This window comes from Marmota marmota, unplaced genomic scaffold (genome assembly GCF_001458135.2).
Source record: "Marmota marmota marmota unplaced genomic scaffold, marMar, whole genome shotgun sequence".
Classification (NCBI taxonomy): Eukaryota; Metazoa; Chordata; class Mammalia; order Rodentia; family Sciuridae; genus Marmota; species Marmota marmota.
The window spans coordinates 14,674,657-14,698,571 of record NW_025999961.1 but is presented as its reverse complement, the minus strand read 5'-3'; the positions used below and the strand labels follow the sequence as shown (position 1 = coordinate 14,698,571).

The following is a 23,915-nucleotide window of genomic DNA, read 5'->3' as shown; positions in this document are numbered from 1 at the left end:
TGCTTATTAAAGCAGGGAACCATTTCACTGGGTAATATGGGCATACTTGAGAATGGAATTCAAGAACTCTTGGTATATACAGTAAATACAAGTTCTGGATACACAATAGTTGTTGGTAAGCTTTAAATTAGTCATGGAAAAAGAGAAGCAACAGAAGCCACAGCTCAAGCTGGCTCTCCAGTGTTTGGGGGGCTTATATATATGGGGGATTATGAAAAAAGGTAACAATGCATGGTACGTATTCTACTTTTAACATTTAATTCATAGGTGGTGCTTGTACCTCTGTATTCATTTGAAAAGAGCACCTTATATAAATGTATTTCAAGAATACCCAGGCTAAGCTACAGTATGTAAATAGGTTCAGGTTCAAAAGAAATACTCCTGCTATAAAAAAAAATATATATATATATATGAATACACGTCAGGGACTCTCACCATCATGTATATCCATAAAACTGGAATCTTAATTTTAATGTTATACTCCATGTGTATACAATATGTCAAAATAAAATCTACTGTCATATATATCTAAAAAGAACAAATAAAAAGAGAAAATAAAACAGAGAAAGTAGATAGGGTGGTGCAGGCCTATAATCTCAGCTGCTGCAAGACTGAGGCAGGAGGATCACAAATTCAAAGAAAGACAGGGAAACTTAGTGAGAACTTTTCTTACAATAAAGTGAAAAGGGCTGGGGGGTGCAGCTCAGAGGTAGAGGGCTTGCTAGTGTAGGCGAGGAAGACCCTGGGTCCATCCCCACTACCATGGGGTGGGGAGGGATGTGTTGCAAACCAAGTTAAGATTTTACTGGAGTCTCTTGAGTAACCAATAGAAATTTCAGTAATGGCACAGGACAGCACATTTCACAGAGCCTCATTTTCTACAGATCTTTCCAATTTCTCATGATCTCATATTATATGGTATTAAACCCCAAAATTGCAAAAGCTGCATTCACTTTGCTTTCTCACTTACCTACCTTGCTCCTTATCATCCACATTGATTTCTCTCTCAGGAACTAGCTACAAATTTTCTAAAGCAGGGCTTCAGCTTTTTCAGCCCTACACTTTATCCTAATCAACAAAAGACATAATTGTTTATCTAATGAGACAAAATTTCTAATACTGTAACAAGATGTGTGTGTTTGCTTTAAGGATGTTGTTTTAGTAATAGAGTCACTTAGCATTTCAAACTCATGTCGATATTTCTAATTTATACAAAGTGGCTGGGTTAAACTACTTATCCACTGAATAGCTCTGCCTTCTTAAAAGCCTTTGTCTCAAAGTATATTACCTCTACTTTTCTCCCCTCTGTAAAATAAAGACACAATTAATAAAATAGTTCACCTCATTTCCTGAGATTATTTTCTAATACAGCATGCTTCTTCACTATTGCATTTCTAAATCTCCAGCAATCATAACACTGCAGAAAATGGACAACTCAAAATGTACCTGAAAATGAATGAGATCTGCAGCTTTTCCTTTGATCTCTTAGGTAAAGGAGAGAATATGGTCTCTGAATGCCTGATAAGGTCATACATACAATTTCAAGTGCATTTGTTGTAAATCTATGTGACAAGTTCTACAGCCACTAACCTGTTTCTGCCCTAAGGCAGTGTGTGCAATCTTCACTGCATGTCCTGAGTGGTTGTAGGGGAGTGGTAGCCCTTTGAGACATTAGGAAATATTAGCAATGGCTCAATACAAGTTTCAAGTTTAACCTATGTGCAAATAATAGCTTTATCTTCCAAATGTGATAGGAAGTTCCAAAAGATAATTTCTTTAATCAGGAATATTAAATGGAAACTTTGTCTCTTTTTTTCCCATCTTTTTGATTATAAAAATTTTAAACATTCAGAAACTGAAAAAAAAAAAAACACGTTTTGTGAATGCTTGTGATAGGAACTAGAAGTGATAGGAACTAGAATACAAGAAGAATTGTCAGTAGTGACTGAGGAGTAAAAATTTTAATTAAAAATTGCCATTAAGGTTAGAATTATCTACTTAGTTTATATATATATAAACTCATATATATATGAGTTTGTAAAGTCTTTGATTTGGAAATATGAATTTATATTAAATATGAAGTATTAAGAATTATGTTACCATAGTAAAATTCTAGATTTATTCTAATAATGAAATCACATTATCATTTGCTTAGTTGTTCTGAAGTATAACTAATATGGAATACTTATATACACAAAATAAATGATCTTACCATTCTTGAATCTCTATCAATACTACAAATAATGTAAAACACAACTTTTCTGAACTCTTTAAGATCAGACTCAATACACACTTTGGTTAAGTTTTGCATACTTGAGACATAATTTCTCTCTGGTATTTGGTGATACAAGGTAGTTATATTCAGCAGTCAGTTTGTGTCTAGAATTGGTAAGTATAATAAATTTCAATACAAATATTTTTTATACTTCAAATATAAGGGGGTGTTATGAGGTCAGGTACACCAACATATGGAAAAACATGGAATAATTTTATATATTCTAATTGCTATCTTCATAAAGAGCAAAAAAAAAAAAACTAAACAGAAAATGCTGAGAAAACAAGTAAAAATTAATTCATCCTCTACTGTTGAAGAGTAATTTGGGGGTTACAAATACTATCAACCTGAATATGTGAATGTTGGAGAGGTTCTTTAGCATCTGACAAAGTATTCACATGCCTACTTACCCACAGGAGACATTTCTGGAACACTAGCAACATAAGGTCCATCCAAAAACTTTGGCTCATTGTCATTAATATCTTGCACTTTGATGATGAATTCTGATTCAGGCTCCAAAGGCTTCCTGGTCTCTATGTCTACAGCCTGTGCACGCAGGGTATAGAAAGGTTTTTCTTCTCTATCCAGGCTCCTTATTGCATGAATGTCGCCTGTGGTTTCATCAATGGTAAAAACGGTCCCGGCACCATCTCCTGAGAGGGTGTATTTAACAGTACCCTCTCCCTTGTCCAAGTCAGAATGAAGCTTTGGGGTGGGGGAAGACAAGGAAAGAGAGGAGAGAAGAGAGGGATACCATTAAAAATTTTGCCATTATTAAAGAGTCACAATTTGAAAAAAAAATGTTCTGTGAAAACCTATGTAAATAGATAGATAGATAGATAGATAGATCCTTGATATTCTAATTTCACATTTGAGTTCCTTGCCTTATTTCATAGATGGACAACAAATTCGTCCTTTCATTGATTTTACTTTCAGTTCATTATATTTTTTAAATGCATTTTGAAGATCAGAAGCACACTCCAAACCTAGTGTAAGTGTAACTGATTTTGAATATTTGTTGAGTTCCTTTGTATCTCTTTAGGAATAAAATTTTCATCAGAAACTATTCACAAATCTTAAGCATAGTTATTGTTTTAGATTAAATAATCATATGAAAATAAGTAAGCTCATAAATACCAAGTTGTTAGTCTTCCACATGAGCTAAAGGTAGAAATTAATGACCTAATATAGAAGGAGATGAGTTAAGAAAAATCTCAGAAAACACTGAGCCTTTTTCTTTGGAAAAGAAAGATACGATCTTTCAGTTATATGTGGTAGATTATCTCATTTTAACCAGTCAAGATTGTATGAATTATCCAATATTAACCAAACTATTGATAGCATTCATGGTTATTTTTTCAGATTAACAGATAAGTTTTCTTCTAATTAATTATGCATATAGAATATTTGTTGATTGTAATTCAAATAAATATAAATTCAGTTAATTTATTTTAAATTTCAACACATTATTAGTTCACTGTATTGTAGCATGGAATAAGATGCACATGAAATCCAAAAGGGAGAGAATCAAAGAGAAGGGAAATTATCACAGGTATATGGTCAGCATTGCTCAAACTGGAGTCCAAGAATAAGTGGAAGCTCAACATATATTTGGAGAAACATAAATTGTCTAAGAATAAGTATATACGTACAACAAATATCACCTTAAAATATTACATTTTACAGCTTATTTAAAATATTACATATTACAGATTGCTAATGCATATTCTTATGATTAATATAAATAAATGTATAATTATTTTACACAATAATTTATATTCTTATAAATTATATCATCTATATTTCTTTCATTCAGATGCTGACCTAAAGTGTTTTAAACTATTTTCATACAGGATTGTCTAGTTTTCTGATTTCAGTATCCAAGACTTTATATTTGTGAGCTTAATGCCCTCAGCAGATCACTTAAAGAAAAAACTTTGAACTTTTATAGTGCTCATAACCATTGGGATGTGCCTTACAATCTGCATTCAGTTGCTGCTCTCTGGCAAAATTTGGTAAAAAATGACTTTTGTGTTTGTTAACATTGCAGCACAAAAAGAGATTTAAAATATTTTTAATTACATAAACATATATTCTATGCAATTACTCTTTCTGTGAGTTAGTATTAGAAACAAATTAGAAATACCAATTAAATGTAAGTTCAACATTGGCTACATCTTAGCTTTCAAGCTTGACGTTGTGGTTTAGGTTCAGTAAAGTGCTATCCTTCAAATTAATGTTATTAACATGAATTTATTCATTTTAGAATTTGTATTTACTTCAAAACTTGCTCTGAAAATATGTTTGTTTATGAGCATAAGCATAGGATTTATAGTTGATTGTGTTAGGATTCAGGCATGAGTAAGTTGGTAGAAATAGGACATCAGACATACACATCAAAGAGAGTCTATAAATCACAGGACTGGGGATAACAGAAAACTTTATCAAAGCAGGTGAGAATCAGGAAAATGGAATCGGTATTTCCAAACACTCCAGACAGTTAATTGTAATCCCTTAAGGCAACTATTGTTTCAAGATCTCTTGAAACCAGGTCCTCACAACTCTCCTGCTGTGAAAGGTCATCACCAAAAATAGGTCACAGTCACTTTGTGACCATCAGGATACACACAAAGATTTTCTGAAGTCTGTACAAGGGGTAACAAACCACTTAATGGAGTATTAAAAATTGAGGTAAGATGAAAGGATCTCAGTCCCCTTAAAAAAACCCAGACTCTTCAATAGCTACCCTATTCTCTCATGGGAAGGTCAGCTCAGTGCCAATCCCTTGCATGCTTATTCCCATTACTCTGTGCAACATAATTAAAATCTTTTCTATGGGAATACCAAGATTTGGTCCTTGAAGTCACTTGAACTCTGTGATTCTTCTCTTCAAGAGTTAAGGGACATAGTTAAAAGACTAAGGTAACAATTAGAGGGTATATGAATTTGATATTTCTTTAAGTTTCTACATTTTACATAAATATGACGAAAATTGCTATAAATTGTAGGAGGAAGTTTTTTTTCCCCTCATAATATTTTAGAAATGCTATGAAGCATGGGAAATTCCAAGCATAAAATCAAGCTGCAGTTAATCATTTTTTGAACTTAGGAATTTCAATTCACAAATTTCAGCCATATTATTTAAGATATTCAATACAGTGGGTATTTCTTTAGCTTTCAAATTTATCTAAAGATACAAGACAGGCAAAAGCTCAATGCAATGCAAATGATTTTATAAACTGGATGCATTATGCCAATGGTTCAAAGAATATGTGGTGATATTTTGAGAACTGAGTGAAAATTCCAAGTTGGTTTTTGCTAAGTACTCTGAGTTGCCCCCACACACCAAAGTAAAAATTTAAAAAAAATCATTTAACTGAAATCAAAACTGTTCTTTTGAAAATGTCATAATAAAAACAAAAATATGTTTTCATTCCTATCCAAAATTGAAATTAGATTCACCTGCTGATTCTCAATCTTCTACCTTTTCCTTCTAATTTAAAAAATGTGTTTTATAGAGATTATAGCTTTATAAGAAATACCTGAAAATACATTAAATCTTTGAGTTGCAAATGAACTTGTTGAATGTAAAACCCTTGAAAGATTACAATTTTTACAGGAGTTGAACATGTGATAAAACCTTAATGCAGATCACAGGTGTTATGCTGAATTGACAGGCAATATTTAAAATTAGTTACTCAGTGCTGATTGACTCAAGAACATGTGTGACTAGTATAAAGTGTATCTATTTTTCTATATCAATTCTGATGTGAGATAAATAATAATGCTCTCACATTGAATAATATAAAATTTTATTTAGTTGAATTATAAAACATTTTGAATAGAAAATGGAATAAATTAAGATGAAAATATCTATCATCTCTCACCTACAAATAGCTTGTTTTATTTTATCTATATTTTCCAGCGATATAGAAATATAAATATACAGATGAAAAGGATAAAATACATGCAAATATACATTTGCTATAATTTATACATATATATTTCTCTGAATATATATGAACACTTGACAAAAAACTGAGTTGACATATTTCAATAGTATTTTTATAATTATTTTTTCATATCATTTGAAATTCTTCAATTTTTTTGAGTAACTGCCTTATATTCATTTGGTGAATTTGAATGCTATAATGAACATCATCCATTCTTTCATAAACAATATGGTGAGTGTGTGTATGTGTATGTTTTTTTCTGTTTATTTCTGAAATAAAAAGGCAAATATCAAGACCAAAACTATGATCATTTTTATGAATCCTAGAAGATGTTGAAAAATAAGATTCAGAAATTGATCTCCATAGATAGAACTGCTATCCCAAGCCTTTCAATAATGGAATTTAGGCTGAGCCTACACTGTGAAGCTATTTCATAATCTCATTTGCATAAAGAGGGCTAGGGTAGAAGGATTCACATGCTTTGCCTCATTTTGGGGTGGTGTTAACTGTAAAAATAAAATCATGGGGCATGCATCATTTTACAGTCACTTCAAGCTACACATACATGCTGATACCTCTACCAAAATTAAATTTATTTTCCTTTATGACAATTTAAAAATAACTGTAAGAAATGTGTCTTATTCCAAGTAATAAAAATAAGCTGTTGCTGAGTAGGTGCCGACTACATTTACTGACTGAAGCAGCCAAGTCCAATAATACCATTTTTTAGTATTGACACTTAAAATAAAATTTCTCCCAGAAACAGAGTTCCATAAATGATGGATGTGGAAATAGTCACTGTCCAGGCAGTTGCTTTGTGGAAGTGGTGGTGTTATTTTCTGATGTGTTCCAAGTCATCTCAGATGGTGCGTGAAAATGAGATGCCAAGAGAGGCTTAAAAAAAGATACTGAGGACTAGCTGCAGAGTGTGAGCAAATCTTCAATTTCTGTGCTCAAAAGTTTTGAGAAAGCTAATCTAAAGTTAAATGTTTACTAGCATCTCTCTGATTATGTTTTGGAAACTGCTGCAAAAAATGGAGTTTATTCTTATTTTATATGGGTTGAAAAGTGCACATAAAATGGAAAATGCTTTTGTATCACCATGTCCAGCAGTGATTTTGTTTTCATTTTCCATTTGCCAGGACAGGAGAATGTTTACCAGGCATGAAGCGAGCATGGTGTGTGCTAGGAGGAAAAACCATTGATTTTAAAATGATAGTATTTGTGTGAAAACCAATAATTGTGTTTTTAACAAATGCTATTTATTAATCCATATGTAAAAAAATATGCATTTTACATTAGTGCAGTAGACATACCTGTCAGAGAAATGTCATTGAATTACCAGCTTACTGATATCTGTAACAATTTAACGTTTAATTATGCATCATTATGCAGACCCTAAGACTTAGAATTAGGAATATTTCCTAGAGGGAGATGGAAATAACAATGCTGGACAGTTAAAGTTAGGCTCTTATGAGGTAATCAAAAAAGTTATGAGGCGAGGATAAAAATGGAAAGCTAATAAGCAGCATTTTTTTTCAAGGAATTTTACCAAAAAATATTTTAATATTGTTGCAGCCTTTGAAATATTGTTTAAAATTTTGATTTCTGTGCTCTTTAAAATGGCTGCCAGTTTGTAAAGTGTTCCTTGTTTTCCAAATTCCATTCATTCATCCCTGTATTAACTTTCATAAGCATTCATTTTACCTCTTCTCCTATGGCCTTAGTCTCTGAGGTTGTGATTAGCATAATATTTTGAGGGAGTTTTGTTTTATGTTTTCTTAGGCTAAATTATATGAAATTATGGAAATAAACATGAAGTGGGGAACATTCATTGTTAATTTCTTTACCTATTACATAGGTCAGCTTTTGTCACCATGAGCAAAAGACCTCAGAAAAACAACATACAGGAAGAAGAGTTATTTGGTTTTCACTGTTTCAGAGGCCTTAGGCCATAGTCCAAGGGATTCTGTTGCTTTGGGCCCCATAGGAGGCAGAACATCATGAGTGTTGCTGAGGAAAGCAGTTTAGGACTTGATAAAGAAGTAGACAGAGAGCTCTGTTTAACAGAGACAAAATGTAAATCCCATTAAGCAACCCATGATGGCTAATTGTATGTGTCCACTGATTGGTCCATGAGATTCCTAAATATTATTCTGGGTGTGTCTGCAAGGGAGTTTTTGAAGGAGATTAACATTTGGGTTATCTCAATAGAGTGAAAAAAATAGATTGTCCTTCTTCATGTGAGTGAACCATATCCAATCAATTTATGGCCTGACTGGAACCAAAAGGCTAACAGTTTTGTGAATAAGAAGGAACTCTGCTCCCTGATTGTTTTAGAATTTGGGACACTGCCACATCTTTTTAAAAGTATTCTTTTTTATTACTTTATTTATTTATTTTCGTTCAGTGCTGAGAATTGAACTCAGGGCCTTGTACATGTGAAACAAGCACTCTACCAACTGAGCTATGTTCCCAGTTGTTAAAGAAATATTTTGCTTAGAACTTAAACTGAATTATTAGCTCTTCTTGGGTCTTGGGGCTTCCTATATTTATCCTGGGAACACAAAATTAACTTTGCTGGGTCCCAGCTTGCTGATTATATGTCTTAATACTAGACAGCTTCCATAATGATGAAGCTAATTTCTTATCAGCAATCTCTTCCCAAATCTATATCAATGTCTACATTTATATTTATCTATATCCATGTGTGTATCTAATAACCTTATTATTTCTACTATTCTTGGGGACATTTACTGATACACAAGTTTTCCAAGGTTATTCTGTAAGTTGATGCTAAAATATTTTTAAAATCCTAACACTATTTTATAACAATTGCATAATGTAAATATTTTTGTTTCATCATTGGATAATACGCAATGCTTAGGTGATTTCTGTTTTCATTTTAAATATGGATTTTTTTCTATTTTATCATCTTTGTTCATTTGTTTACATTATTCAATTTTTTTCATACCCTTAATCTCATTCTGTCTCTCAGGCCAACATCAATATCCTTGTCATTACATACCTTCCATAAGAAAGCCTAAACTTTCCAAATCCAAATAAGAGAAGCTGCACAATTGTCAGCCTGGAAGTTTTCTTTATGAATCTTCTTAATTTAGAAACAGATCTTGCATCTTATGTTTTCTTCTAAGTTGGTTCATTCTTTTGTTTGCCAGCATCAATATCATATAATGTCTTAAAAATGTTTCTGTGACTGGAGTTTTTGCATATCAGAAAGTACCTTTATTTTGCAGTCATGTATAATTAATTATTGTCTGGGTACATATTTCTAAGTTGTAAATGTCTTTATACATTTGAAAGCATTATTATGTTTTCTTGTATATTCATTGATTTCTAGGAAACAAGACACAATGTTTCATGTTATAGGTAATGAGACTTTTTTCTATTTATTTTAATTAATTTAATTATTTATTAAATTTTTCTATTTATTTATATATTTTTTTAAATCTTGGTATTCTAATTATTTAGAACATCATATCCAAGTATGTATTTTTTGAAAATTTTCAATATTTTTCTCCAGGTTAAGTTTATGTGTGTTTTTCCACATGATATGCACTTGTAAAATTTTCAGTTAAAAATGTATTTTTTCAACATTTAGAAATTTCCTTCTATGATTATTTTCCTTATTATTCCTTATCGTGTTTTCACTGTTATTTACCTAGAATTTGTATGTTCAATGTTAGAAATCATGCATCTTCCCTATATCATATACATTTCACTTGCATTATTCATTTTCTTTGTTTTTTGTCTATTTCTTTAAAAATGCTTTTATATTAGAATAATTTATTGGTATGTTTTCTCATTTTCAAAGTCAGTACACACATAAGCCAAAGACATATCCCGAGACTTCTTTCTTTTACTTTGAGTGTGTTCCCATTTTAGAGAATTATATCATTGTCTTGCAGAAATTTTTTTGAGGACTCTCACTTTTCGTACTTTGCCTGAATGATCAGTTCTTTAAACACTTATTTACAGTTTTGAAATCTGAATATTTGCTAATCACATTTCTGGCATTCCTCAAATATCTGATGACTCTTAGTCTCTTAGTTTTCTGTTCATTTAAAAGATACATAATATAATTTGTAGTTGTGGATTTGTGAGTTAAATGTTTTCATGATGATTTTGACCTCGTATTAATGGAAAGAGTACCAATCATTGCTCTGATTTTTTTTCTGAATTTCAGATACATGGTGAGGGTATTTTAACCATAGTGTTGTTCCACTACTAATCTAAACCCAGATTATCTGAAGAATAATTTCTTTTTTAAATTATAGTTTCTGTATTGCTCATGCTCTGATCATTTATACCTGCCTTTATTATTTCATACAGGTGAGAAAAAATTTGTGTATATAACACCAGTCAATATCTGTATTTTCCCTGGCAGGCTTTATTCCTTTTGCCCATAATAGCTGACAATTGTAAGACTTTTTTTTTCAAAGTAGCCTCTACTTTGCTGGAGCTCTCTTAATGTAAACTCTTGCATCTAGCATCCCTTGTTAGAGTCTGTAAACAAGTCAAAATAACACCTGGCATTTTGCCAGGCGAATGTTAGAGTTCATAAACAAGTCTGGATGGTGCCTGGCAAAATGCCAGAGGGAGTGGTTTGAGAAGTAACAAAAGCGAGCCATTAAGTGTGGAGATTCCTGATTGGTTGACTGCTGTATCTAGTTCATGCTAATTAGATAAGCTGTGTGGAATGTATAAATACTGCTCCTGTCCTGCAATAAACGGCTCCCACTCCTGCTGTATCAACGTACACAAGTTATTCGTCACCCTCCGCTTATTTTGCCCAGCCAGCCGGGCTGCGGCAGATGGTGGCCCGTTACGGGGAGCCCCGGGACACTCGGGGGTAAGTGACGAAAAAAAGCTGCCCGTCCATAGATAGGACGGGAGCAATCTGCTCGTCCCTAGGCAGATAGGGCGAGAGGAAAAATGGCCATTTCAAGAAAATGGAGAAGATTGATACAGTATGTTTGTGTCTTGTTTTGTCTCAGTGTATTGTATTGTCTTTGTGATGAAAATATGGAAGGGGTGAGAAGTAAATTACTAAGGGAAGAAGGCACCCCAGTGGAACCAAGAATAGTTAGGGCATGTGTTGATAAGAGCCCAGGAACTCTAGTCAGAAAGAAAAAGAAAGTTCAGAAGAAGAAGGATTATCAGGAAAAAAGTTGCAGCAAAAGGCTATTACTAAATACTTTTCGTTACCGGAGGGTGCGTGAAGCGGAGAGGCGGCTGCCGAGTGTGCAAGCCGGTCACAGCGCAGCAAGGATTTTCCAAGAGGCGGCGGTGACTGGCCCTTCCCCGCCTCCTGGCCGGGGAGCTAGCTCTTCCACTGCAGCGAGCCCAAATCTAGACCTGACCTGGAGGCACAGTCTCGCAGGCTCTTGCTCCCTGTGCCCAGTAGCAGTTTGAGTCCGGGACACTCCCCAGGGCCATCTGGGGCTGCCCAGGCACTACAGCCAGCAGAAGACGCTACTGGTGTCCCTGATGTTTGGTCATTTTCAATGCCAATAACTAAGCTACAATGGTTCTCCCACACCTGGAGGCTGATGAGTAATGAGCACTATTAATGCTTATTTCAAATGCAAAAAAACCTTGAGATAATGTACTAAATTGTTCAGAAGGTTGTTTTCTTAGTAGAATGCTACAGGATTTTCTTTAGCCATCCGGAGTTCCTGCCTTCGTCCCAGTGCCGGTAAAGACCAAGGTGGAAGAATTTCCAGTGTTGCTGAAAACCGGACGAGACTTCGGCTGAGAAACAGACGAGACTTCGGATCAAGCTAGCTGCCTGCAGAACTTACCTGGACTGTGATTTAAGCTAGCTGCCTGCAGAACTTACCTGGACTGTGATTTACCTGGACTGTGAGTTAATCTATTGAGACACTGCTTTACCTGGACTGAGACAACAAACTGTAATCTACAACAAATTGTAACTCGGTATCTTTGCTAACAGTGTCATTGCTGGTATAATTTTTCCAAGGGCTTCTTGCATGGAGCCATCAATTGGCTTGGTATTGTGGCATTTTGTATCCTCCCTTTCTGTTTGTAGCAGGTTATTTATGGTGTTTCTGTAAAAACCACTATGGTCGTTATTTAAATTAAACAAAAGGGGGAAATGTTAGAGTCTGTAAACAAGTCAAAATAACACCTGGCATTTTGCCAGGGGAATGTTAGAGTTCGTAAACAAGTCTGGATGGTGCCTGGCAAAATGCCAGAGGGAGTGGTTTGAGAAGTAACAAAAGCGAGCCATTAAGTGTGGAGATTCCTGATTGGTTGACTGCTGTATCTAGTTTATGTTAATTAGATAAGCTGTGTGGAATGTATAAATACTGCTCCTGTCCTGCAATAAACAGCTCCTACTCCTGCTGTATCAACGTACACAAGTTGTTCGTCACCCCCCCTGATTATTCTGCTGCAGCCGGACTGCGGCAATCCCTGAGCTTTTTTGACCAGTTACCAGTCCCTTACCTATTTGTCATTTTACAGAAATTAGTTAGCCTTTCTTATGCCATTCCCACCAAAATCATGGGTTGGAACTCTCATTCTTATACTACAAATTACTGATGATCTCAGGAAAGGAGTTAAATATTTGTGGGCAGTATACCATTTTACTTTAACAAAATTATGTGGAACAAAATTTAAAAACTATAAAAAAACGGAAAGAATAATAGAATGATAACCTATATTCTTACCATCTAGAGTAAACAAATATTAACATTGTATTGCATTTGCTTTGTTCTTATATGTGGACATTTTAGAAGAAAATGAAGAAAATGCAAATATAATAGTTCACTATACACTCTTAAACATTGATTTACTTAAAATAAAGCTTTACCTTATACAATCAAAATGCTATTAAATCATTTAAGAAAATTAATGAAATTACTTATTATCTTTTAATAACCACTACTTATTCAATATTCCCCATGTCTCTTTCCAAATATCTCTTTTTTTTTCTTAATTCTGCTCTACATAATCAGGAGAGCTTTGTAACCAGAAAAGGACACCTTTGGGGCTAGAGTTATAGCTCAGTGGTAGCATGAACAAAAGAGAATGTTTTTTACAGCCATTTCTACACACATACATTAAAAGGTAAAGGAAAAATTCCTTGTACAGTATTCCTTCAGGAAATTTTATTGTAATAATTGCATACAAGTGGTAATACTTATTATTAGTTTAAAATGAATATAGAATGACTTAAGCATAGGGTTCAGTAGGCAATGCTTGAGTAATATTGTACATGTTTTATTTAAATGCAGGATTAACTCAGACAAACTGTCCAAAATATTTTTTAAAGTGAATTTCTTTGACTGAAATACTTTTATAACATAGAAAACAAATGATTTTTGCTATCTCTTTATTGGTAAGCCTGTAAAATACTTAATGTTTCCTTTTGTGTAGTTGTTTAGTTTCATATTAATACTTATTCTGCTCTAAGGAACATCACATTGGTTATTGGATTAGATAAAAACACATTAGATTGTGATTACAGTGTTGTCTGTAGACAAAAGAAGACCAGACCTGAAGATGATCTATAACTCTGACTGAGTAATGCTATAGTGCAAATTTCTTTCTTCCCAAAGTCACTGAATGCCCAAGAATATTTGACATTCTATGCCATTCTACTCTCATGAGAGGACTCATTTGTTCTTCCTAGCTTGATTGTTGCAAATTGAGCAACATGATTATCACTTACAAGGTTAGGAATTCCTTTTACACAGTCCAGTGTGAGTAGAGAACTCCCCCGCCTAGGTAACAGACCCAAAGCTATTTATCATCTGGAAATGTTTCACTTTCTATTTAAGAAAGTAGAAATCCATTTCAAAAAAGCCCACACTTTCCCCTGAGATATGCTAAGGAAAACCAAAGGAGAACAAAGACTGCTTGCAATGTTCAGGAGCAACTAACATTAGTGTGCTAGGATATATTATACATCTTGTTAAAGAAAAAATCATATATATACTATTCCCCCACTCTTCTCTTTCATCTCTTTTTCCCCTTGAATATTGCATGCATGGTTGGTTGCATGTGACAGGAAAGCTATTTTCTCAGATTGCCATATTTTACAACTTTGTTTAATTTAGATCATATTCTATCATTTGAGATTGTCACAAAATATTAATAATCCCTTTGATAAAAGTTAGAGAGGTCACTGGCTTGATGACAGGATTTTGAAGGAAAAAATTGGAAGAAGGTTAAAATAATTTCTTTCCTACATTTCCCAAGCTGTGAAACATTTTTCACAAAACCAAGTTTTAGGTAGCAAAACATTACTAGAAGATAAAGTATTTTAAATCAAATATTCAGGAATATAATCTCTATTTTGAATAAAAATAAATGTTATGTATAATATCAGGCAATTTGATTATTTTTCAGAATACTTAAATATATACAATTTATTCTGGTCTTAAATTAAGTGATAACAATCACTTATAGTAACATGTTACTATAGTTAGATATCATTTACAAATTTTAATATTAACTATAATTTCTCCATTTTATTATTTCATCAATAGTCCTTACTGAATATCATGTACTGTTAATATCCTATAGGCTTTATTTAACTTTCAAATCAATCAGTAATAGGTGCTCTCAAGATATATTTGTGAAATCTTTGAAAATAAATTCACATATTCAAGATGAAAAGTATAATTTAGAAATGCTATATGTCCTACACTAATTTATTTGTATATACATTTAATAACACTAATAACACAGATGAACCCTAATCTAAACTCTAAAGTAAAACTAAATTTAACTAGTTTCTCCTAAGTCATTATTATTATTATATGCCTATATCATCATATGCATGTTTTACTTCTCCCTCCATTTTTTTTATTTTTAAAATTTTAAATAGAAATGGATTTTATTTGGTAATATAAAATCTATTATTTCATGAAAACAAATAATTAGCATGAGGTAAATATAAATAAGATTTCAAAAGGAATTCTAAATTTATTTAAAAATTCTGTCACTTTTCAGTATATCCAAAATATACATAATTGGTAACAAATTATAATAAATATCTCATGTAAAATGTTTTAAATATATTAGATTCATTCATATTCCTTAATTTTAGTACAGATCAACCGATTTATAAGTCAAGTAGATCCATAATGCTTTCTCTCTATTTGTTGTTGACTCCCTCTTACTGATATATTTCAAAAAACATCTTCTTTCCTAAGAGAGAACTAGAGAGATGATACTGGGTCTCAGAGCAACACCTGAAAAAGAAAAGGTAGCAAATTTCAACAGTCTCACTTTTTCTCCATAACTGACACTTTGGGCCCCAAGATCTGTTTCATGGGAAGAAACAATTGGAGTCTTAAGTTTCCCACCTCTATTCCTTACTAATATATAATATGTGAAGTTATCTGCTTGCTGTAAATCAAACCCTTATTGTCCTTAGTGGAACCATTTTAATAAATAAAACAATTTTCTATCAAATTTCATGATGGCTGTAAATATATTTAAAGTACTTAAGCACTTCAGAGAAATGTATATGCAGTTTATGAACTCTGGATAATTCAAACCTCTTTTTCATGTAGCTTGTTCAAGGAGAGATAATCACAATTCACAGATCAATATTTAATGCATATTTTCCCTAAGTGGATCTGCTAATTAAAGAAAATTGAAAAAAAAATCTCTTTCACTGAGTCCTTTGCAACAATATAATATAATCTATTATGTCTGTACTTGCAGACTTAAGTCAAAACAGAGTAAAATGTTCCAAAACAAAGCTATTTCATATCCCCATAAAATAGCACCACAGATTATTTTGATCAGTTATTTAATATCACAGAATATCTAGACAAGATTCAAAGTAAGATATATTGTAATTTTCTCTATATGAGAAGAACACTTAGATATCACTGGGCATTTCAAAAAACATCAAGGTATTTCAAGATGAAAAAATCAAGAGTGTAAAAGAAATTCAGAGGAAAAGCACATGTAAGATGTTGAGGCAAAGATTAAAATGTTATCTGCAAAGAAAAAGAAAAGCAGAAAGGAAAATATTGGGAGGAAGAAGAGAGAAGGGAGAGAGGTCAAAAGTATAATCAGAAGTCAAAAGTAATAATTAAATAAGAACACATATTATTCTTTTTCTAATAATGAAAATAATTAGCACACACATTATGCTCAAATAAAGTGTGAGAAATAAGCATTTACTTTTTGCAGTAGTTTTTAAGCTTATTAGGAAATTTTTCCTTCTAACTAGTTTACCTAATTATTTTGAAGGTGATTGAGTTCTATGTATCAAGGGACTTTCTTCATTTAAAACAGTTAATTAGTTTTCATCAAAGAATGTTTTAACTAGTCTCTTCTCTGAGTTTGCTAATCACTAGGTTTGATATTTATCTCTAGAGTAAAAGGAGACAGCCTCTTTGCCTACCAGGAGTCCTCAGGTTGTTATAGAGACTGCCATTTCATAACATCCCCAGTATTCATTGCCTCTACCTGAATTTAAAAACAAAATGATTTCTTAACCCCAAATAGTAATTTTTAGTATGTTAAAATTTTAAAATATATTTGATTTTCAAATGATTGCATTGTTACCAGGATAAAATGACCTTAAGAAATGAAGTTGAAACACAATGTTTTCTTGTTTTCAATGAAACGTACCCTAGATATTACCAGCTCTACAAGTGGCTTTATCTTATGTTTAAATAGGCACAAATTTAGTTGAAAGGTGTCATGTTCAATTCATAATATTTGATAAGATAAAAATATTATATATTGATATCAAATACTTTGTTTAATCATATTCTTTCTCTGGCAGACACACATTTTCTCTCTGTGCCTGCCCAATTTTAGGACTTCTATTAGTTTTCTCAGATTTACATTGATATTGGTCTAACTTCAGAGGTCAAAGTTGTTGTTGTTGTTTTTTTTTTCTTTTTTAAACTTGGTATAGGGGATTAGATACAATTGGACTTTACTGAGTTTTGTGTTTTTAACTGATCAAATAAAGGATACATGGTTAGTGCTCAGTCATAATTTTATAAACTTACAAATTAATAGAGTAAAAATACATGAAAATCTTTGATTTTTTTCTTTATTTTTTTAATTTTAGTATGTAAAAAGACACAACATAGAATGACCTAAAATCAATGATCATGGATAATAATTATCTGGGAATTAGGATCTTAAAGTTATCACTTATAACCTCTGTGCCATTGTGTAAATTACTGAATTTCTTTGAATTTCACTCTTTATATGCAAAATGTGGATTATTATATTTACACTTTTAATTTTTAAGAATATGTTAGATCATTTGACTTTATAATATTTGTTTTTCTCTTCTTTTACATCCAAGTAAGTCTAATTTAGAAATATTTGTTTCAATTTACATTAATTTCTATTAATATATACAATAAAAATAATTGAGTTCAAAAAACAATAAAAATCCTTATTGAGATTTCATTTCTTGCTAGTAATTTTATAATGCTTTTTATGTCTAAATTCACTGTAATACCCAGAATAATTGTATCAGTACAACTTTGCTATTATCATCTTCCCTTTGTAGATAGAGAAAGCAAGACACAATCAAGCTAATAGCTACAGGTGCACAATTACAAAGACACAAAGCCAAGATACAAACCAGGTATTCTAACCCCATGTCTTTTGGACTAGCACTTAAACCATTAGTGTACATTTAATTTGATTATACAGTGTCTTATTTTGTTTAACTTTTAAAACTGTTACAGTCTTGAAAGACAAAAATAAATGACCCAAATAAACCTGAATCTTTGATCAGATAATTTAGATTAGCAACAAATGGAAATCAGCCAATAATTAGTTTTGTGACATCATTTTGTTTGAAAAAAACCAGATTTGTATTATTATGAATTAACGATTGAAAATAATTTCACACAAAACCACTTTGTACTGCCCATTGCTAATTGTACTAGAAACTAGAATAGAGAACACAATTCAATATTTCCTCCCAGGAGACAGGAATCCTGTGGTGAATAGCTTATGTCATGATAAAACAGATACTTATTCAAAACAGTTATTTTTTATATTTTTATGCCACTAAATCATATTTTCCTATAGAAATTTTAGTTCAGCATATCTTATCTAATTAAAAGCATGTGCTATTTATACCTTTTTATCAAAGATATTATGTTTATAGTTAGAATTTACCTATCTTAATAATATATTTAGAATGATGAATACTATTACAAGTCTTAATTTTATATTTGCAATATTTGGTAGTCAACAAGAAAGAGTGGAAAATATTTACATTGAATAGAATGTAATTTACCTTTATGTCAATAAAATATTTTAATGAGTTTTTTTCCCTGAGGTTGTATACATTGTTTACCCATAATTTTCTTTGAAAGATAAAAAGATCTACAATATTAAAAATATAATAAAATACTTCTACTTAATTATACAAATAGTTAATAGCTATTTCTCACAATTAACTAACAACTTTACTAATAAATATATGAATGTGTATGAGTATGTTTATATAGATGTGTGTATATAAGTGAAAGAAAAATGAGAGAAAGGTATTTATATTTCCTTTTATTCACACAAAAGCACATTTTTGTGAAACAAATGAAATGACAATTATTTATATGTAATATAAAACAATGCTCTGAAGAACACAACCTGAAATTTCAGGGTCTTCTTACTTTCAAGGTTTGTTTGAAGGTGACCCATTTTCTGTAGTAGCATACATTAATATGGGAAGTGCTTTAGTGTTTTCAAGCACAAAGCCACCTCATTGAAGTCTTTTATTTTCTTACTTCAATCTATAGTAACTACTTTAAACAGAATTTGAAAGTATAATATCACAAATCCTGGAAAAATAAACCCAAGAACTTAAACAGCTTGATTTCTTTGTAATATGAGTCAATTTTTTTGCCAAATTTATTGTTAAAAATTCATACCTCTCAGTCTTATGTCCTTTAAGTATTTCATAAATATTGCATTATTTGCATGATAATTTATACATTACATATTCATATTTTTCCCAATATTATGAAAATGACTCATCTTAATGCTAAATTTAAATGTGTTAATGAGAAATAGTAGCAGTAATTCAGTAAGTGGCATCTTATTTCTAAATACAGGTGAGCTAGAGATTTTTTCCTAAAGCTCTCATTATAAACACATTAAGGAAGAAATCATTCTCAGAATTCACTTATTTCCCACTGGAGCTAATAGGACTCCCAAGAAACCAGCAAATAGTTCCACTTTGACAACTTTAAAGGAAAAAAAAAAGGATAAAGAAAAGCTGCCACAGATGCTGTAACTTAAACTTCTATTGCTTTTAGCAAATATATACCATAGGATGCCTGACTGAAACTGATTTTTGGACAGTTGTATCTATAAAGGTCAGAGATGATTATTTTTTTTAAAAAAGAGAGTCAGGACTATGAAAGCAGATGCTTAATTTGACATTGATGGAGGCCTTAAATGACAAATAAATCTTTTACATCTGATTGCTTTTCAGAAGGTACTGAATTTCTTTGTTAGTAATATTATCCTAAAATATCATGGAATCCATATTTGGAATATGTTTATGTGTTTGTAACACATTTTTCTAAAACTGATGAATGCTATTGATTTTACTGCTCTATTATTTCCAAGATTAAAATGAAAATTTGTTTACTGATGTTTTTCAACTGCTTTTTAAAATGCTTCTTTCTCCAGATACTGCTTGTTGTTAAGTTGTATACAGAATTTTTGAAACTAACCAGATTTCAAATTTAGTTCATAATTTTATTGTGTCATTTTAGATCATTAAACGTGAGCATTCTCAACAGAAAATTGAATCCAAATCATGTCTCATTTCTCTATTATGAACATATGGGGAAGTAGGCCGGATTCTACAATATTCTGGAAGATTTCTCTCCCCTTGGTGTATGTTCCTTGCTTAATCCCCAGGACCGTGACAACTGTTGGATTTCACTTATAGATAAGATATATTATATAGTACAGCTAACCCTAAAATAAGGAGGTTATTTTTGTGGCCTAAATAAACACATGAGTCCTTTCAACGAGAGTGTATTTTTGTTTTCCCATTTTAGAAATGGAATCAGAGACGTGTCTCAGCTGGCTTGGGGGCGAACAAACACCAATGTGAGCTGCTGACTGGAGGAGCAACCTCCAGGAGTTGAGGACAGACACCAGCTCACAGCTTACAGTAAAATGGGGACTCCATTCTCAGCTAGAAAGAAAATGACTCAGCCAACAACCCAAATGAGTTTAGCATCTTTTAACCTGAAAGCCTCATTGACAACTTGTATACAATCTTGTGAGACCCTGCATAGAGAGCCCGGGTGTGCTGCACTGGACCTCTGCTGTAGAAGTAAGAGGTAATGAGTGGATATTGTTCTAAGCTGCTAAGTCTATGGGAGTTTGTAATAGAGCAACAGAGTGCAGAGTGTAGAGTCACTACAGAACCCTAATATTAACATTCTTTCATTTAAGAAAGAAAGGTAATTAAGTCTTTAGATTAAATTGGCAATTGCTATTTCTTGGTTATGTATATGATTCGAGGCACATTATCTAATGTGTTTGATGATTTAACTTTCCTGCTAGTATCCCTTCTCTTCTGATTCCGATTGAGCACTCTGTGTTGATAATTTAATCTCTGTGAATCTATTGATGTTGATGGTTGCTGCATTTTGTACCTTTGGCTACCATATGGCCAAAGACCTCAGGTTTGGCACCAACCTTTCTAATGGAAAAGAATAGCTACTTAACTACTAAGATGGTCCCCACCCTCCTCATCTCCTACCCTGGACAACACAAAAAAACACCTCTGACATCAGAGGAAATGAAGTCTCTGCACAAAGGGTAATTGAGAAGAGAGAAATAAGGAATGCAGAGAGGAAACGTCTAATAACATCATGTTAGTTCCAGAGAATATTTTTTACTCCCCTCATATAAGAGCCCCCAAACCTCATAAACATGAATTTGGTTTTGTCAATCTAAAATGAAACACAAATTAAAGAAACAAAACTGCCTAAGTTCCCCCAAAACAAACAGAACCACACTTTTTGCCACTTTCTGTTTCCATGAAACCTACATTTTTTGAACAACAGTAGTATTCAAGTTGCAAAATGTTAGGGAAAACTCCATCAGTAAATCCTCAAAGATTTACATGGGTGAAGAATCTTTTGCTCTATATTAAAGTCAATAAAGCAATGCAGCACATTTTACTATCGCTATTATTTCATCCTTTATACAGTTTAAAACAACTCTGTTTCTTATGTTAGATCAAAATGAAGTGTCTGCTAACCATATCTTGTGAAGGAGGGAATTGTAGGCCATGGATCTAGTACATAGCAAGTAACTACTTTCATCTTGTAAATATTTGTGCAAAGGCAAATGAAATCTTATTTTGTTGTATCCTGCCACTTTGTTGTACGGGCCAGTGCTTCTGCCATTCTAATAATGACAGTTAGTTAAGTTTAATCAAATGCATGGATTCATTAATTTTATTGGGATTCCTACCAACCTTTTCCTAGACAGCCATTCTAAGCACTTTATTTAAACATGGAATTTTGAAAATGAAAGCTTAGCAGCCACCTCATTATACTGAATGTGTGCTTAATGAAACAGGGTCATGGTTTGTAGTTGCTCCCTAGGCCCTTCCAAATTCAGAATCAAAGTCACACGTAGAATCTCTCATGGAACTAAACTTAAATCTTCTGCTTCATGCTTTACAATACAACAGTTTTGCTGTTGCACAAGCCAATGTCCCCCAACCCTACTTTCTGAGGAAAATTATTTTCACTGATATCATTTTTCTTTAATTCCAAGTTCTGATTTTTCTCACATAAAAAATCACAAGAAATGTTGTATATTAGTTTAAAACATGTTTCAGCTATTGTTTTATAAAATATTGAATGTTTTTCCTTCTATGATCTGTCTATGCTTACAGATATAACTAAGTTGCCGCCCATTTTATATCCTGAAGCCTTCTCTGAGTAGTTGCCATTTCATTTGTTTGTTCTGAGTATACAGTGGCCTCTTATGGAGTTTAAATATATTGGGCTATTCAAAAATATGAAGAATGGCAAGGCAATTGAGCAGTCAGCTCACCTACACACAGCTGTCCATTTGAGGCTTAGACTCCATCATTCTAGTTCTAGATCCACTTCTATCATCACTCTGGATCTGGCCAGTCTGGTCAATCTAGATCACTGTGTAATCCCTGAATTGGAAAGATGGGCTATGCCCCATGCCAGTTGTTCCTTGGTTTTATAATAGAGGATATAGGCATCTATCATACCAAATTATATTCATTGTCAGGTATTGAAAAATGACTATTAATGTGGTGTGAATTGTTAAGGAGATCTAGACTTAATAAAAAGAGTAGCCTTCATGCACAGTGTCTGTAATAGTATAAAATCAGGCCATTGGAACTGAAAGTACCTTAGAGAGCATTGTTTCAATTACTTCATTTCACAAATGAGGAAATTGAGAATCAAAAAAACTAAGTGATTTTCCCAATATCTTATGGCGAGTTAATTACAGAAATCAGAATAGAAACTGGGTTATCCAACTCTCTGCCCAGGATTCTTTCCATTACACTAAATGAAATTACCTGTTAGTGCTTCAACTAGGTGGCCCATGAAAGGGGCCTTATGATGTTTAATAAATCAAAATATTATGTTACTAGAAAAGTTAATACATTTTAAAGAAAAAGAAGCTTAGTTTTCTCATGGTTTCAGATAAAATAAATTACACTAAATGGATTTCATAATAATTTCATATATAAATGCATTACAGCACTTATATGAGAAAAAGCCAGTACCACCAAAAGGCATCAAGGACTGAGACTAGATCGATGCTGGGATTAGAAAGGACAACATCAATTTCAAGCCTCATTAGCGACACAGGAAAAATAATAGGGTAAAATTAGTAGATATAAGCTTTATTTTCAGAATCGGGTATGTGTGAAGAGAAAAACATAAATCAAAAGACATGGGATTTTTAGCTTATTAATAATTATACTAATATTTTCTATTTAAATAATTTATCAAAACTCATGTGTTATTTCACAAATGTTGTCTACTTTGACATTCACATTCTTTTTCTTCTTAGCAATGCCAGTGAGGAAACCAAAGCTTTACCTATTAAAATACTTATCCAACAGACTAGTTTTCAGGTTCAGAGACTGAGAACAGAACTCAGGTGTTCTGACTTAGACTAAATAAAGAATTTCTTCTTTTATTTTACTTTGTATTTTATTTTGGAAACTCTGAACAGCAAAACGAAACCATTTCTCCAACATTTATCCCTATTTTAAAAGGCCCAAAAGTTGTGGACATGAAGTGGCAGTAAATGGTAAATATTTTCTGCACTTCACATCTTTTATTATATGTTATATATTGTGGTACATAAAATTTTATGAAATTATAGTTACAGTATTGAAATGGATTTTAAATCTCTTCATTTTCGATGTCACAAGTAAGAGTTGTAAACGTGAAAAATTAAAGTTGCAGTATAATTTATCTTACCCATAAATAGTCTACTATACATTATACAGTTTTGAAGTAAACAATAATAGACAAGACTTAAAAATGATATTTCTCCATGGAAAACCATGTGATAAATAGCTTGAGATGCCTGAATATAGCTGGAATTATATCACTTTAATAGAAAAAGGAAACTTTCCACTCCCTAAAATGTCT

At 32.3% G+C, this 23,915-nt stretch overlaps 1 protein-coding gene across 3 annotated transcripts in view; it reads right to left on the bottom strand.

Moving 5' to 3' along the window:
* Window positions 1-23,915, bottom strand: part of Cdh12 (cadherin 12) — a 939,940-nt gene that overhangs the window by 188,438 nt on the left and 727,587 nt on the right. For all 3 annotated transcript variants that reach the window (XM_048802957.1, XM_015496396.2, XM_048802958.1), the window contains one exon: window positions 2,686-2,980. In XM_048802957.1, the coding sequence (XP_048658914.1) occupies window positions 2,686-2,980 (295 nt within the window). The remainder of the gene's footprint in view (window positions 1-2,685; window positions 2,981-23,915) is intronic.